Raw genomic sequence first — 13,087 nt, 5'->3', positions numbered from 1 at the left:
AGTTAGGGATATACATCTCAATGACAGTTGTCATGCTAGTGATACAGAGGATGCATCTTAACAGAAAATGCCAAGTCAGTTTTGATAAATTGATCCTTGGTGCTTATGATGATAATCAGAGCTCAATCCTCTATGGAGGGAAAACAGGAAGGACTTGCAGTTACAACTAACCAGGAGAGAGTGGGAATTTCTCAAAGCAAGCCCCCCTTTATGAATGTTGGTAGTGGAAAACTGAAGGGCAGATTCTGTTCTACAGTGGTAAACTCCCTATATAATCTGCAATTAGGTTTGGTGGGCACATCCCAACTTGTATCTATGATATACCTTCTGCCAAAGAAAATGGCTGCTTTATATGACAGGTCTATTGTGGGAGCAGGGCCAGCCTCAAACATTTTGCTACCTGATATTTTTCTGATTACATGGAAAGTTTGTGAAATAGTAGGTCAGTAGGAAAAAAGATAATATATAGCCCAGCCTATTCCCTATAATGCTACTTTTCTGCTTGTGGAAATTGTATCATAAAGGAATATTGAATTGTGATTCTCCTCCTTGCAAGTTCTGCCATGCCATTCTCCTGCATATGGTTTTGGACCTTATGATATTTTATAGTGGACAGCATTTGTCCTCACTAAGCACTCGCAGACAGTTCCCACAACCATGAAAACCTCATTCAGATGGTATTAGAAAAGATTCCTGTCAGAGATCAATGAGGTAGTCTAAACTCTTTGTACTCAAAGGAATTAAAATTACAGTGATCAGAAATGGGGTGGGGCAGAGAGACCACAAGTGATGGCATTTGATATAAATTTGACTTGGCTGCTTTCCCTCTAATCCTGGACCATCTTTCTCTATCTTTTGCCCGCATCTTTTCAGATCCCTATGTTAAAGCATCCCTCATGTGTGAAGGGAGGCGCTTGAAGAAGCGTAAGACTTCCATCAAGAAAAACACTTTGAACCCCAGTTACAATGAGGCTCTTGTCTTTGACATTCCCCAGGACAGCATGGAGCATGTCAGCATTACCTTGGCAGTCATGGATTATGATTGGTAAGATATATCATATCCACCCAAATTCTGGTGAGTTAAACAGAAGAGGCATGATTTAAAGGGCTTGTGCTGGCTGGGCATTTAGACTTCCTGTTCCCTTTGAGGAGAAGTCATTTCAGCCAGTGATGGCTCAGCACTCAGCAAATTCACTGCAGAATTTTGGGCACTATATGAAAGAGGGAGACACAGATTAGGCTGTCTTGAGGAGGGATATTGGCAGCTCTTGGCAGCTGTGGATGCTGTTGTACAATTTCATAGAATGACTTGAATTTGCCCACCCACCCAGATCATTAAGGCCTTGTGACAACACACAAAATCACATTGAAATATCAGGGCATTCAGGTTATTTGATTTGGTACATCTTGTAAGTCGGATGCTGTGTTGCTAGTTCATGGATTAGTGAAGAGTAGTGCAAAAAAGTCTTCTGGAATTATATTGCAACTTGTTAGAGAAGGAGTTCATTTTGCTTTTTCTAATGAAGATGATGAGTTGAGAACCAAGAGCTGAGTTAAGAGAAAAATAAAACAGTGGGAGGAACTTACAGCCAAGATTGCTTCCCATTCTCTGACAAATAGAGAGTTATGCACTGAGTGCAATCATGGATTACCATCCTTGCCCAATCTGGGCATCCTTCAGTTATACGGCTTTGAACCCTTGACATGACCTCATTGTCATATTATGCTGGCCTGGAAATTCTGGGAATTTATATTCCCACCTCTGGAAGGTGGCAAAGAAATGAGCTATTGTCTGGCTGTTTTTATGAATAAATGCAACATAGTCAGTCCTCCCTATACTGGCAGGTGGGAGCTTGTGATCCAATATATATGAAAAGAAGCAGATGCATAAATGGAGTATAACAACAACAACAACAACAAAGTTGGAAGGGATCTTGGAGGTCATCTAGTCCAACCCCCTGCTCAGGCAAGAAACCCTATACCATTTCAGACAAATGGCTGTCCAGTCTCTTCTTAAAAACTTCCAATGTTGGAGCATCCACAGCTTCTGGAGGCAGGTTGTTCCACTGATTAATTGTTCTAACTGTCAGGAAATTTCTCCTTAGTTATAGGTTGCTTCTCTCTTTGGTTAGTTTCCATCTGTTGCTTCTTGTCCTGCCTTCAGGTGTTTTGGAGAATAGCTTGACTCCATCTTCTTTGTGGCAGCCCCTGAGATATTAGAACACTGCTATCATGTCACCCCTTGCCCTTCTCTTCATTAAACTAGACATACCCAATTCCAGCAACCGTTCCTTATATGTTTTAGCCTCCAGTCCCCTAATCATCTTTGTTGCTCTTCTCTGTACTCTTTCTAGAGTCTCAACATCTTTTTTACATCGTGGTGACCAAAACTGGATGCAGTATTCCAAGTGTGGCCTTACCAAGGCATTGTAAAGTGGTATTAATACTTCCTGTGATCTTGATTCTATCCCTCTGTTAATGAAGCCTAGCACTGTGTTGGCTTTTTTGGCAGCTGCAGCACACTGCTGGCTCATATTTAAGTGATTGTCCACTAGGACTCCGAGATCCCTCTCACAGTTACTACTATTGAGCAAGGTACCACCTATGACATAATAAGCCTCAAAACTTTGGGGAGGGGGGGGACTTAATATTTCACTGATCTGTTTGTCTCTGGGTCCCAAATACAGCAGTTTTAAGTAAAGCATACAAATGATCACAGTTGTGCACCTGTCATGCCTTTGGCTGATACCAAAAAACTAATCAGATCTGATTAATATTTGAATGGGAGATCTGCAGAAAACCTAGGGCTATATGCTAGACTAGAATTTTTTTTAAAAGAAATCTAGAATAAGGCAGTTTAAAAAATTGGATCATGACATAGGCAATGAACTCAACTTAAGGGAGTCTTTAGTTTTTTTATTCAAATCACATAACTGAGGTTGACATTTTCCTCCACCTCTGAAAGGCTGGCTCTGAACTAATCTCTTCCACAGCATTGGGCATAATGAAGTCATTGGCATGTGTCGAGTGGGCAATGATGCTGATGCACCTGGGAGAGATCATTGGGCTGAGATGCTGGCAAATCCACGTAAGCCCATTGAACATTGGCACCAGCTAGTAGAGGTGAGTGTGATACTGTGAGAAAACCAGATCTAATCTGTGTCCAACCCATTGCTTCACTAGAAACTAAAAACTAAACTAAAATGCCAGATCAGTAAGAAACAGGGGCAATAAACTAGTCATTCTGACACTTCTCTGTTAAGCACAAAGCTATTCTAACCTGCTGCCTGGGCACAGGATAGAGCAGTGTTTCTCAACCTTGACAACTTGAAGATTTGTGGACTTTAACTCCCAGAATTCCCCAGCCAGTCATTTTAAAGTTGCCAAAGTTGAGAAACACTGGAATAGAGAGACAAAGAAAAAAAAAATGGAGAAGCTTATGAAGTTGTAGGAGAGAAGGAAAAACATGCTTCTCTCTCCTTAATTATGACACTACGCCACCCACATCTTGCTTAATTTCCACCCATCATTGTCATTTAGGGCCTTCCAAACAAATGTGGCCCTTAAAACAATAAAAGCTGTCCATTCCTATAAATAAGAATACAATAAATTACATGTGTATTCCTTTTATGACTTGTTTCTCACTCAGCTTTTATGGTAATGATGTAGCCCTAGACTGTTGGCTGAAAGTGTTGCGTCTCTTATATATTCTAGTACTGCAGCGGTACAGTACCCTTCCAAGAACTTAGTAGTGTATCCTGAATACAAAGCATGGTCCCTGAAGAATGCTGGAAGATTTGTTGATACAATGGAATGACATTCTGGAATAACTGAGAAACAAGGGGCTAAAAGCTTAAGAAAACTGTCAGGATTGTATAATGTCATAAGCTGGGACAGAATTTGGAGTTGGGATTTCTGGATCTTTTTGGGGAAGACACAGTTTGAGAGGGATGGGGCTAGTGGTGGGATTCAGCCAGTTTGCACCACTTCGGCAAAACCGGTAGCTAATTTTGTATTGCCCAGGCCCAGAATGGACTTCCGGAAGCGGCATCCACCCAGAGAACCAGTTGTTCACATATTTGAATCCCACCACTGGATGGGGCCCAAGGTTGGACCATCTCTTCAAACCCGAGTCCATAGCTCAGGGTGCTGTGGCAGAGGCTGGAGAGTCTGAAAACATCACACTTGTCCCTCTGATTTTTTTTCTTCTCTTTGGTGCCTCTGATTTTTCAGGAGAAGACTTTGAACAGCTATATCAACAAGAATCCTCCAGCTCAAGATAAACCTAGCATCATAGTAGAAAGTGTTCATTCAGACTAAAGCAACCACCAGCAGCCCTTTGCCACCAGGGACTGTAAGTGTCTTAGGGAGATAGAAGTGGGGTGAGAAATGACATATACTTTCTTATTTTCCATAGAAGCTGTAGCAAATCAGAGATACCTACGCTTCTCAATCTGTGCCTCAGCTACTATATCACTCTTTTATAGGATTAATGCCAGACAGTTCATAAAGTAGATACTACGTGGGGCTTCCTGGATATGACCTTATTTAGGGGACACTTGGCCAGTGAGTATTGGATCATTGTATTGGATCCCTTATTGCAGACCGATAAGGCAGTGCAGACCAAATAATAAATTCCACAAAAAATACTTTTAGATTGGCTATAATAATATCTTACAGGTCTGATTGTGCTTTCCCGCTTCCCTCTTTTATATTCATGTGAATTCGGGGAGTGTCTGTCTGAGACATATTCATAATCACCCTCCCCCCACCATCGTCTGGACTCAAGTAATGTTTCCCTCTTTATTGCTTTGGTAATGGATCTTCTCTTTCCCCATCAGGGTCATCCTCTTTACTCTCTACTTATAGTCATCAACTTAAAACACAAAGAAGGGCGTCCAAAATTAATCAGTGTGCTTGAGTCCTACTAATGGGAGGAGATGTTCCTAAGATATTTTGGGTCCGACCCATTTATAGATAAGTACCATAATTTGAATTGCATCTGGAAATAAACTGTCACTTAGTGGTACTCTGTTAAAGCATTGATGTCACCCAACCAAATCAATTCAGCAAGCCTCATTTAGTAGCTAAATGGAGTTATTCTAGACCAATATTCAAACATTTTTTAAAAATATAACAATAGAAATGCAATGGAGTAACATAACTGGTGGCTACTATTCAAATGAGATTGGCATTATTAGCCAAAGAAATGCAACATTTTTTCCCTTGTCTAAACTAGACTGCAAATATGCTAGACTGCGAATAAACTAGGCAGTGAATATGCAAACTTTTCATTTCTAGTCCCAAAACAAATTCCACAACTCCATACTTTATGTGCTTTAGAGTTATGTGGCTGCATGATATCTGGCTGAGTTATTTTGAACCTTATCTTGAGATTCTAGAAGTAGTGTGAGCAACAAAGCAATTCCAGGCCTAAACTCTGGGTTAGAGATATGCTGAATTCTTGTGACAGTTCCAGGATTAATCCCCCAACTCAGTTTTGGACAAAGTCAGGAATTTTTAGTAATATAAAAACTGGTTTTGAAAGAGGAAGTGATAGATGGCCTTCATTCTTTTCTTTCAGGGTTCCAGCAATGTGCTCTCAGAACTTTCTGGAGTGTTAACGTTTCCTCAGATCCATCTGAGAGGAAGTGCCAATAGGAGATCATCTGAGGGAAGGACTGCAAGTTCCTGCTTCCCTCAATCCCCATCTTCCCCAGAAAGTTTGCTGCCTGATGCATTTTTCTTTTCAAAAGCCATAGGGGCAGTCACCAAGGAGCATTTTTCTTGTGGGAGGGATATATTTTATCTAGAGTAAAAAAAAAAGAAAAGATCCCCCTCCTAGCTTATATAAATGGGGGGTGGGATCTTTTTTTTAACATGCATGCTATTGGAGTCTTTGTTATGGAAAGAGTCAAGATGGTAAACTAGAAATGTTACCTATTCTTTGTTTTTCAAAATTGCACATTGGGCAGAAAATCCAGAGGTTCCCCTTCCCCATGGAGCTACTTAGTAGAATTCTTCAGATTGTTAAACTTACAGTCTTATTCAGGAGGCATAATAGGGGACAGTCATGGCAGGCAACCATTCTTCTTTCTATACCCTATCCTGTGTATTGGCTTCAAATCTTCTCACGGCTGTGACTTTAGAGCCAGATGACTGTTAACCCTTACTCTCTTTCTTGTTTTCTTTTCACAACAGATCTTTTGAAGGCATGAGGAATGTCTTTGTGGGTGCTTGGTCTGATGGGGTGGGGGCAGAGTTTCTGCATAGTACCAGAAAGCATGCAGGACCCATTACCTCAGTCTTCATGAACCTCCAGCCCAAGAATAGGAGGGAGGGAGAAGAAAAATGCCTTTCTTTCCTCGTCACTCATCCTTGATAGACAACTCTGTAAGTGAGCCAGGAGGACTCCCTGTGGACATCCCTGCCAATTTGCCCTGTTAGGCCTCCTGCATCAAGAACCACCATGGAATTATCTTCCTACAGATTAACATCAGGCTTGTGACTTCAAAGTGGCTCCATAATGGACTAAATTAAGGCCTACTTTCTAACCTAGAATTAGATTTGTCAACAGCCAATTCTGGACTCTTTCATATGTATGTGTAAATGTTTGGGGGTGAGATAATAGTGTGACTCCTAAGTCTCATTACGTTTGCTGCTTCTAGCTTTGCATGATCACCCTCCACTCAGTTTGAATGAGTGCTTTCCTGATTTAAGCTAGGATAGCCGCTTGGTCAGAGAATCAAGATGTCCTGATTCTCGCCACTCAAGTCTCTACTGTGTTATTTCCTTATGTAGCCCCACCCCATTTGTTTTTAGATTTGGAATGTCTTTCTTTTTCTTGTTCTCCTCCTAAGGTGCATCCATTTGTCATTTTGTCTTGGTCTCTGAAGCTCAGTCCTGTTTATGGTTGTTTTTTTGTTCTAACTGTGTGAAATAAAGGGAGGGGGGAGGGATAAAACAGGAGAATTAGCCCTGCTTCCTAAACTTCTGTCACCCTTTTTTTGGAAAAGCCATATACTCTCCCAATTGCTTGGCTATAAGATTTCTGGCATTAATGGGAGAGGGGGGCGGAAGGTGATCTCTCTTCACAATAGTTTGGAACTTGAAGTTGCTGCTAAAACCGTGACATCAATAAAACTGGAAGAAGAAGAAAACAAGTATCTCTGGAATTCAAGACTTTTTTGAACCAAGGTGGAGTATAGCAGTGTAGAGAAATGAAGAATTGAGCCTGTATTCAGCATTCTACCAATATGTTCTGATAAAAACAGAGATGTTTATGCTCTGTTTCATCAGAAGAGTTAGATAAGCTCTTTACAAGAGACTTGTATGATCATCTGTTATAGAGTAGGGCAGTGGTGGCGAACCTATGGCACGGGTGCCAGAGGCGGCACTCAGAGCCCTCTCTGTGGGCACACGTGCCATCACCCCAGTCTTAGGCCTTCAGCTGGGTTTTATAAAACCTTTTCGCTTTAGGCCTCTGCCGCCATGTACAAAAAAAAAAAAAAAGGTTCAATCAATCAGTCAATTTCAACTTCTCGCAGGAAAAAAAAGATCTTGCAAGTTGGAATTGATTGATTGAACTTTTTAGTCCCATCCAATCTGCTGTTATCACCACAGCCATGCCCACTCAATGGGCCATGCCCACCTGGCACCAGACGATGCATAAGTGGGTTTTGGCATTTGCAGTTTGGGCATTTGGTTTCTAAAAGGTTTGCCATCACTGGAGTAGGACAAATTTCTGTGTTTCATCACCCCAGAAAAGGGAAGCAAACTGATAAATTCTGCTGCACCCTGGCAGCCAAGATTCAAGCAATTTTATTACTATAGCTATATCCCACCATTCCTCTTGCATATTAAAATAGCACATACAGATAGTCCTCGACTTATAATCATAATTGAGCCCAAAATTTCTGTTGCTAAGCAAGACAGTTAAAGTGAGTTTTGCCCCATTTTATGTTCTTTCTTGCCACAATTGTTAAGTGAATCGCCGCAGTTGTTAGTGACATGGTTGTTAAGTGAATCTGGCTTCCCCATTGGCTTTGCTTGTCAGAAGGTTGCAAAAGGTGATCCCAAGACACTGGGACACTGCAGTTGTCATAAATAAGAGTCAGTTGCCAAGCATCTGAATTTTTATCACATGATCATAGGGATGTTGCAATAGTCGTAAGTGTGAAAACTGTCATAAGCCACTTTTTTATGTGCCATTGTAACTTTGAACAGTCACTAAATGAACTGTTGTAAGTTGAGGACTACTTGTATTTGGGAATTGAGGGAGATCACATTCTTAAATCCTCTAAGAAAGGTGCATTAAGAAAGTGACTGCCCTTAAGACACTCATTGAGCTCCTGTGGTTAAGATTGGGACCCCTGTTTCCATCCTAGTCTTATTCCATAATTACTTTGCCTCCAATTGACATAACAAGACAGAACAGATGGGTTACCTCATCTTTTATATTGGAGATTCTACCTAGGGCTGTCCAGATGGCTTAGCATGGCTTGCCCATTCCCTCCCCTTGACAAATGTTCTGGGAGCACCAATGGTCTGCATGCCATTTTGCTTTGGACTACTCTAGATCCATAGTGCATTTATATTTTACAAGCTCAAGAGACAAAATTTTGAACAAATGGTAGATCAGGAGCTGTAGGAATAAAAAATAATATTTGTAAAGCTTCAGAGAATTTGGGACAGTTGACTGGCTTCTAAATATTCCAGAATCACTTTTGCTTGAATCTTGTGTCAAAAAAATATCCCTTGATTCAATCAGGGAGTAGGGTCCTAACTTCCTGTCATGCTATGTTTCTATATCAGGAGGATGTTATAAAAATTCTATTAAAGATGTTCATTAGAGTACAGCATTTTCCCTGGAGATATATGCCTATAAACGAGAGTAGAAATATCAATATAGTAGAATAATAATGAGTCAAGTTTACAGTCACTCTTCCTCCTCAATCTAAACAAAACAACTCCAAGCCGAGCTGAGATGGGTAACAGGGACTAGGTTCAATGACCCCAAAGCCAATGCTTCTTAAGGCTGATTGAAGAGAGTATCCAGAATGTAATTTTTGAGATTTTTGGAAATGGTGTCTTTGCTTGATTAAAAAAAGTACCTGGGCCTCAAGTGAGAAAAAAAGTAGTGTGTGATCCTTATATAAAGATTATCTTGGGTCTTAGAACTGTTAGGTACAAGTCCCAATATCCAAACCAACCATGTGACTAGGCATGGCTCTGCTGAAACTCTTGCTTTTTACTGCTATAACATTTGTACATTCACTTTTAGCTGATTCTAAGTATGCTTCCTTCCCTCATTTTCATTCTTTTACCCATTATTCAAAACTTCTTCAATAGGACAGCTCAGCATCCTAAAACAAGTATTTGGATTTTAACCATATAGCCACAAGGACCACATTTTGCAATTTCCTTTTTCACTGTGAGACATTCACTAAAAGAAAACTTAATGATAAGCAGATTCCAATGCTATTTACAAAGCTATTTGCTCTTCTCAAAGTTCCCTACTATTTTCACCAACCTGGTAGCTTCCTCTCCTTCAGAGATCAATCTCTACTGCATACAGATGATCCTCAAGATCTTTGCCATTATCAACACAAAAAAAATTTCCACAACAAATTAAAGCCTCCTAAAAAGCCAGCTCTGCCCAATTCCAGGTGAAAAGGGATAAAGTATTACAAGTAATCCTAAACTTACAATAGTCCATTTAGTGACTGTCCAAAGTTACAATGACTCTGAAAAAGTGACTTATGTCCATTTTTACCATTACAACCATTGAGCATCCTTATGATCACATGATCAAAATTCAGATGTTTGGCAATTGACTCATATTTATTATGGTTTCTGTGTTCTAAGGTCCTGTGGTCACCTTTTGCGACCTGACAAACAAAGTCAATAGGAAAGCCAGATTAATTTAACAACTGCAGTGATTCATTTGACAACTGTGGCAAGAAAAGTCATAAAATGGAGCAAAATCCATTTAACAAATGTCTTAATTAGCAACAGAAATTTTGAGCTCAATTGTGTTCATAAGTTGAGAACTACCTGTATTGCCTCCTAATTCCCAAATTCCTCCCCACAGCAACTTTCTTCCACTCTTATTATTTCAGTTGTTTCTTATGGTCTTTCCAATTCTTTTTGTTCCATTAAGCCCTCTTCAGACAAGAAACTTTATTTTTTGGGGGGAGACTGTTGGCATATGCCTCTTGAAATCTACTTCAACTTTATCCATAAGGCTAGTTGAAACGAAGACACTCCCCTTTGGCCAAATTGTTCTTCTCAAAACAAGATCTCCCATGGTTCTAAACAGTGGAGTCATATTCCCTGGAACAGCCCTATATGGCAAGGCAAACAATTACATAATACCCATCCATATTTTTCTTGCATTCCAGCATCAAGCTTTGGATTTATCTCATTATAGTTTTTGCAACTGTCTTGCTCTTGCCCTTAGGATTCTTGCCTAAGATCTCACATCAGACAATTGCCTTTTTTTAGTCAATCAGGCCTCTACCTGCTGAGGCTACTCAGACCCAAATTTTGCAGAGCTCATGGTGACATCTATCTCATTAATGTTATTATTTGCCATTTCATTGACTCATTATGTGCCATCAAGTTGGGATCAATTCTTAGGAACCATATAGATATTCTCCCTGATATTGTCCCTAACCTGTTCTTTAAGGTCTTCCAATAGTGCATCTTTGGCACTGTAAATGAATCTATCCACTTTGCTGGTGGTCATTCTCTCCTTTTTCTTTCCACCTTTCCTGGTGTTGGAGCTCCTCCAAAGAACTAGGTCTTTGTGTAATATATCTGAGGTAGCATAATTTAAGCCTGGTAATTTGTGCCTCAAATAGGAACTCTCCAGTTGATTTGTTTGAGAATCCATGTTTGCTTTCTTGGCCGTTCATAGTATTCTCAGGAGTCTTTCCAACACCCAACTTCAAAAAGGCCAATACTCTATCCTTATTCCTACTTTTGTTACAGTGGAGGCATCATAATCACACTGCCACTGTCAATATCACCTAAATTTGATATCTTGGATGCAAATTCTACAGGGGGGAGCAGCTTCCCTCCCTCTGTATTGCCATTTATCAAGTATGATGTTTATTTGTGGAAGAAAATATCCCGTTTCTAATTCCTCTGCCAGAGAATAAGAGGTAAATAGAAAAATAGTTTTTCATGCGGAAACATGACACTTTGCCAAACAGGAATTATATATGGCTCATCATGCAGTTGACCCACAGCCAGAGCTATAGAATCTTCCATCCCACGCATTGCCATGTTTGGCTGTGCTCCTTTGGATTGATAAAGGAAGCTAAAGCTAAAATTGAGGACCTTCTCCTCAATGAGGATGGATTGCTTAGCTTTAATATTGATGACACCCTGCACATAGTTCAAAAGCTTTGAAAATGTTTCAACAGTAAGAAAATTCTTCGTTCTCATTCTTTGTCCTATTCACATCTCAACCAAAGGACACCAGTGTTTCAAATCAAAAGAGCTCACTAGACTATATGCAGAAGTCCTCACTAGATATTGACACTGCTTACATGCTCACTATGCCAAGTCATGGGCTATGACTCTGCTTAGACTATATACAGCTGTTTTAATTTGATGCTTCCCATAATTTAAAAGTACATGAACTTTGAAATCCTATTGATTTCTACAGAATCCCAAAATAAACCATTCTGTCTCTTCTAAGAATTCCAAGAGGATGTTGATGATAAGTTGAATCTTTTATTATGGTCACAGATCAGAATGAAAATTAGAATATTCAAATAGAATAAGACTTAATAGTGTATTACAATTAATGTGATATCACTGATGGGTGGCCAAAGTGTCCCTAATTTTACAGGCAGTATAGCAGAATTTAACAGCTGTACATATGTAACAGCTGTACATAAAGAAGATCAGAATTTCCTGAATATTTTGCCAGATAAGGAGTTATAAGTCTGTGAATCTTTATAGAGGACATGAGCTGTGGTTTCAATGGACTGTTGTCCTGATCACCTGATGCTGATGATGAGCTAGGCCTTTTGTTAGCTGTTATTAGAGGGAAAAGGAGCTGAAGAAATAAGAGATAGTTGCAAAGTACATCTTTATGAAAGAGAGAGCCAAGTCATGCTGTTTTACCTCATTGAAGTAGAGAATGATGTCTTTACAAAGATCTCTTACCCAAATGGTTCCTTTTTTCCATACCAGGTTTTGACCTTCTACTTGAATCAAGACATTATACTGCCCATCTATTTTTCTCAGCCGATCAACACTATCAGAAACATCATTTTATTCTTTGGATATCCATCATGCTCTCCTATTTATTTATTTTTACTTGAATTCTACACCATTTCACTGAGACTTATTTATTCCAGGCCTTCCAAAGCACATCAAAAGAACAGTCTTTCCTCTCAATATTTCTGCAAATGGATATTGACAACAATTAAATTTTGGTATGAATTGGTTGAGCAGCCATCCTCTCTTCCATCTATACTGCTGCACAAAAGAAAAAGTGGCATCAGCGCCTTTATCTGATGTATTATCCTGGTGTGTCCCTACCAGAGTTGTGCTGGGTAGCCATGTGGACTCATGCTTCCATTTTCATCTAGCACTATCAATTTGGCCTTTAGTCCCAGAATGATACAAGCTTGGACTTCTTTTTAGTCAGGTTATTTATGCTAAAACATATCAATTGGTTAATTCTCTAACTGCAGCTGTTTAAATTGGTCTGTTTAAACTGTGACTTATCTTTTAATCCCACTTGGTCTCAGATCCAGTATGTCAGCATTGCTAATTGAAGAGATTTGGCAAGTTATGACCAGCCATAGGCAGGAAAATCTGTAAATTCTGGAAGATTTCAAATGTAGTCATGTAACTTATGTGTAAATTCAGATTACTCAGAAAACCATATTTGCAGTAAATAACCTGTTTATCTGGTCTGCTGCAGTGATACTCAAATGTATTACCTCTCCTAGGACGTGCTCAGGATCACCACACCCATCAGGAAAATAATTGAATAAATGTATCGGATACTCTGAATTATTCTAGTATTATTCTCCAGCTTAATATGCAAATACTGGTTTGC

The 13,087-nt window shown here is 39.7% G+C and overlaps 1 protein-coding gene across 8 annotated transcripts in view; it reads left to right on the top strand.

The window, feature by feature from the left end:
• SYT3 (synaptotagmin 3) overlaps positions 1 to 13,041 on the top strand; it is a 61,716-nt gene extending 48,675 nt beyond the window's left edge. For 5 of the 8 annotated variants that reach the window (XM_039360186.1, XM_039360182.1, XM_039360180.1 and 2 more), the window contains 4 exons: positions 874 to 1,045; positions 2,994 to 3,123; positions 4,234 to 4,354; positions 5,585 to 7,437. In XM_039360186.1, the coding sequence (XP_039216120.1) occupies positions 874 to 1,045; positions 2,994 to 3,123; positions 4,234 to 4,320 (389 nt within the window). In that variant the 3' untranslated portion in view covers positions 4,321 to 4,354; positions 5,585 to 7,437. The other 3 variants (XR_005558717.1, XM_039360184.1, XM_039360185.1) reach the window with 3 other exon arrangements.
• Positions 13,042 to 13,087: the final 46 nt, after the last annotated feature.

The sequence above is a fragment of the Crotalus tigris genome, unplaced genomic scaffold, assembly GCF_016545835.1.
Source record: "Crotalus tigris isolate CLP2741 ecotype Arizona unplaced genomic scaffold, ASM1654583v1 scf7180000019161.1078591, whole genome shotgun sequence".
Taxonomy (NCBI): Eukaryota; Metazoa; Chordata; class Lepidosauria; order Squamata; family Viperidae; genus Crotalus; species Crotalus tigris.
The sequence above is the reverse complement of the archived record's forward strand: the minus strand, read 5'-3'. Positions and strand labels throughout refer to the sequence as shown.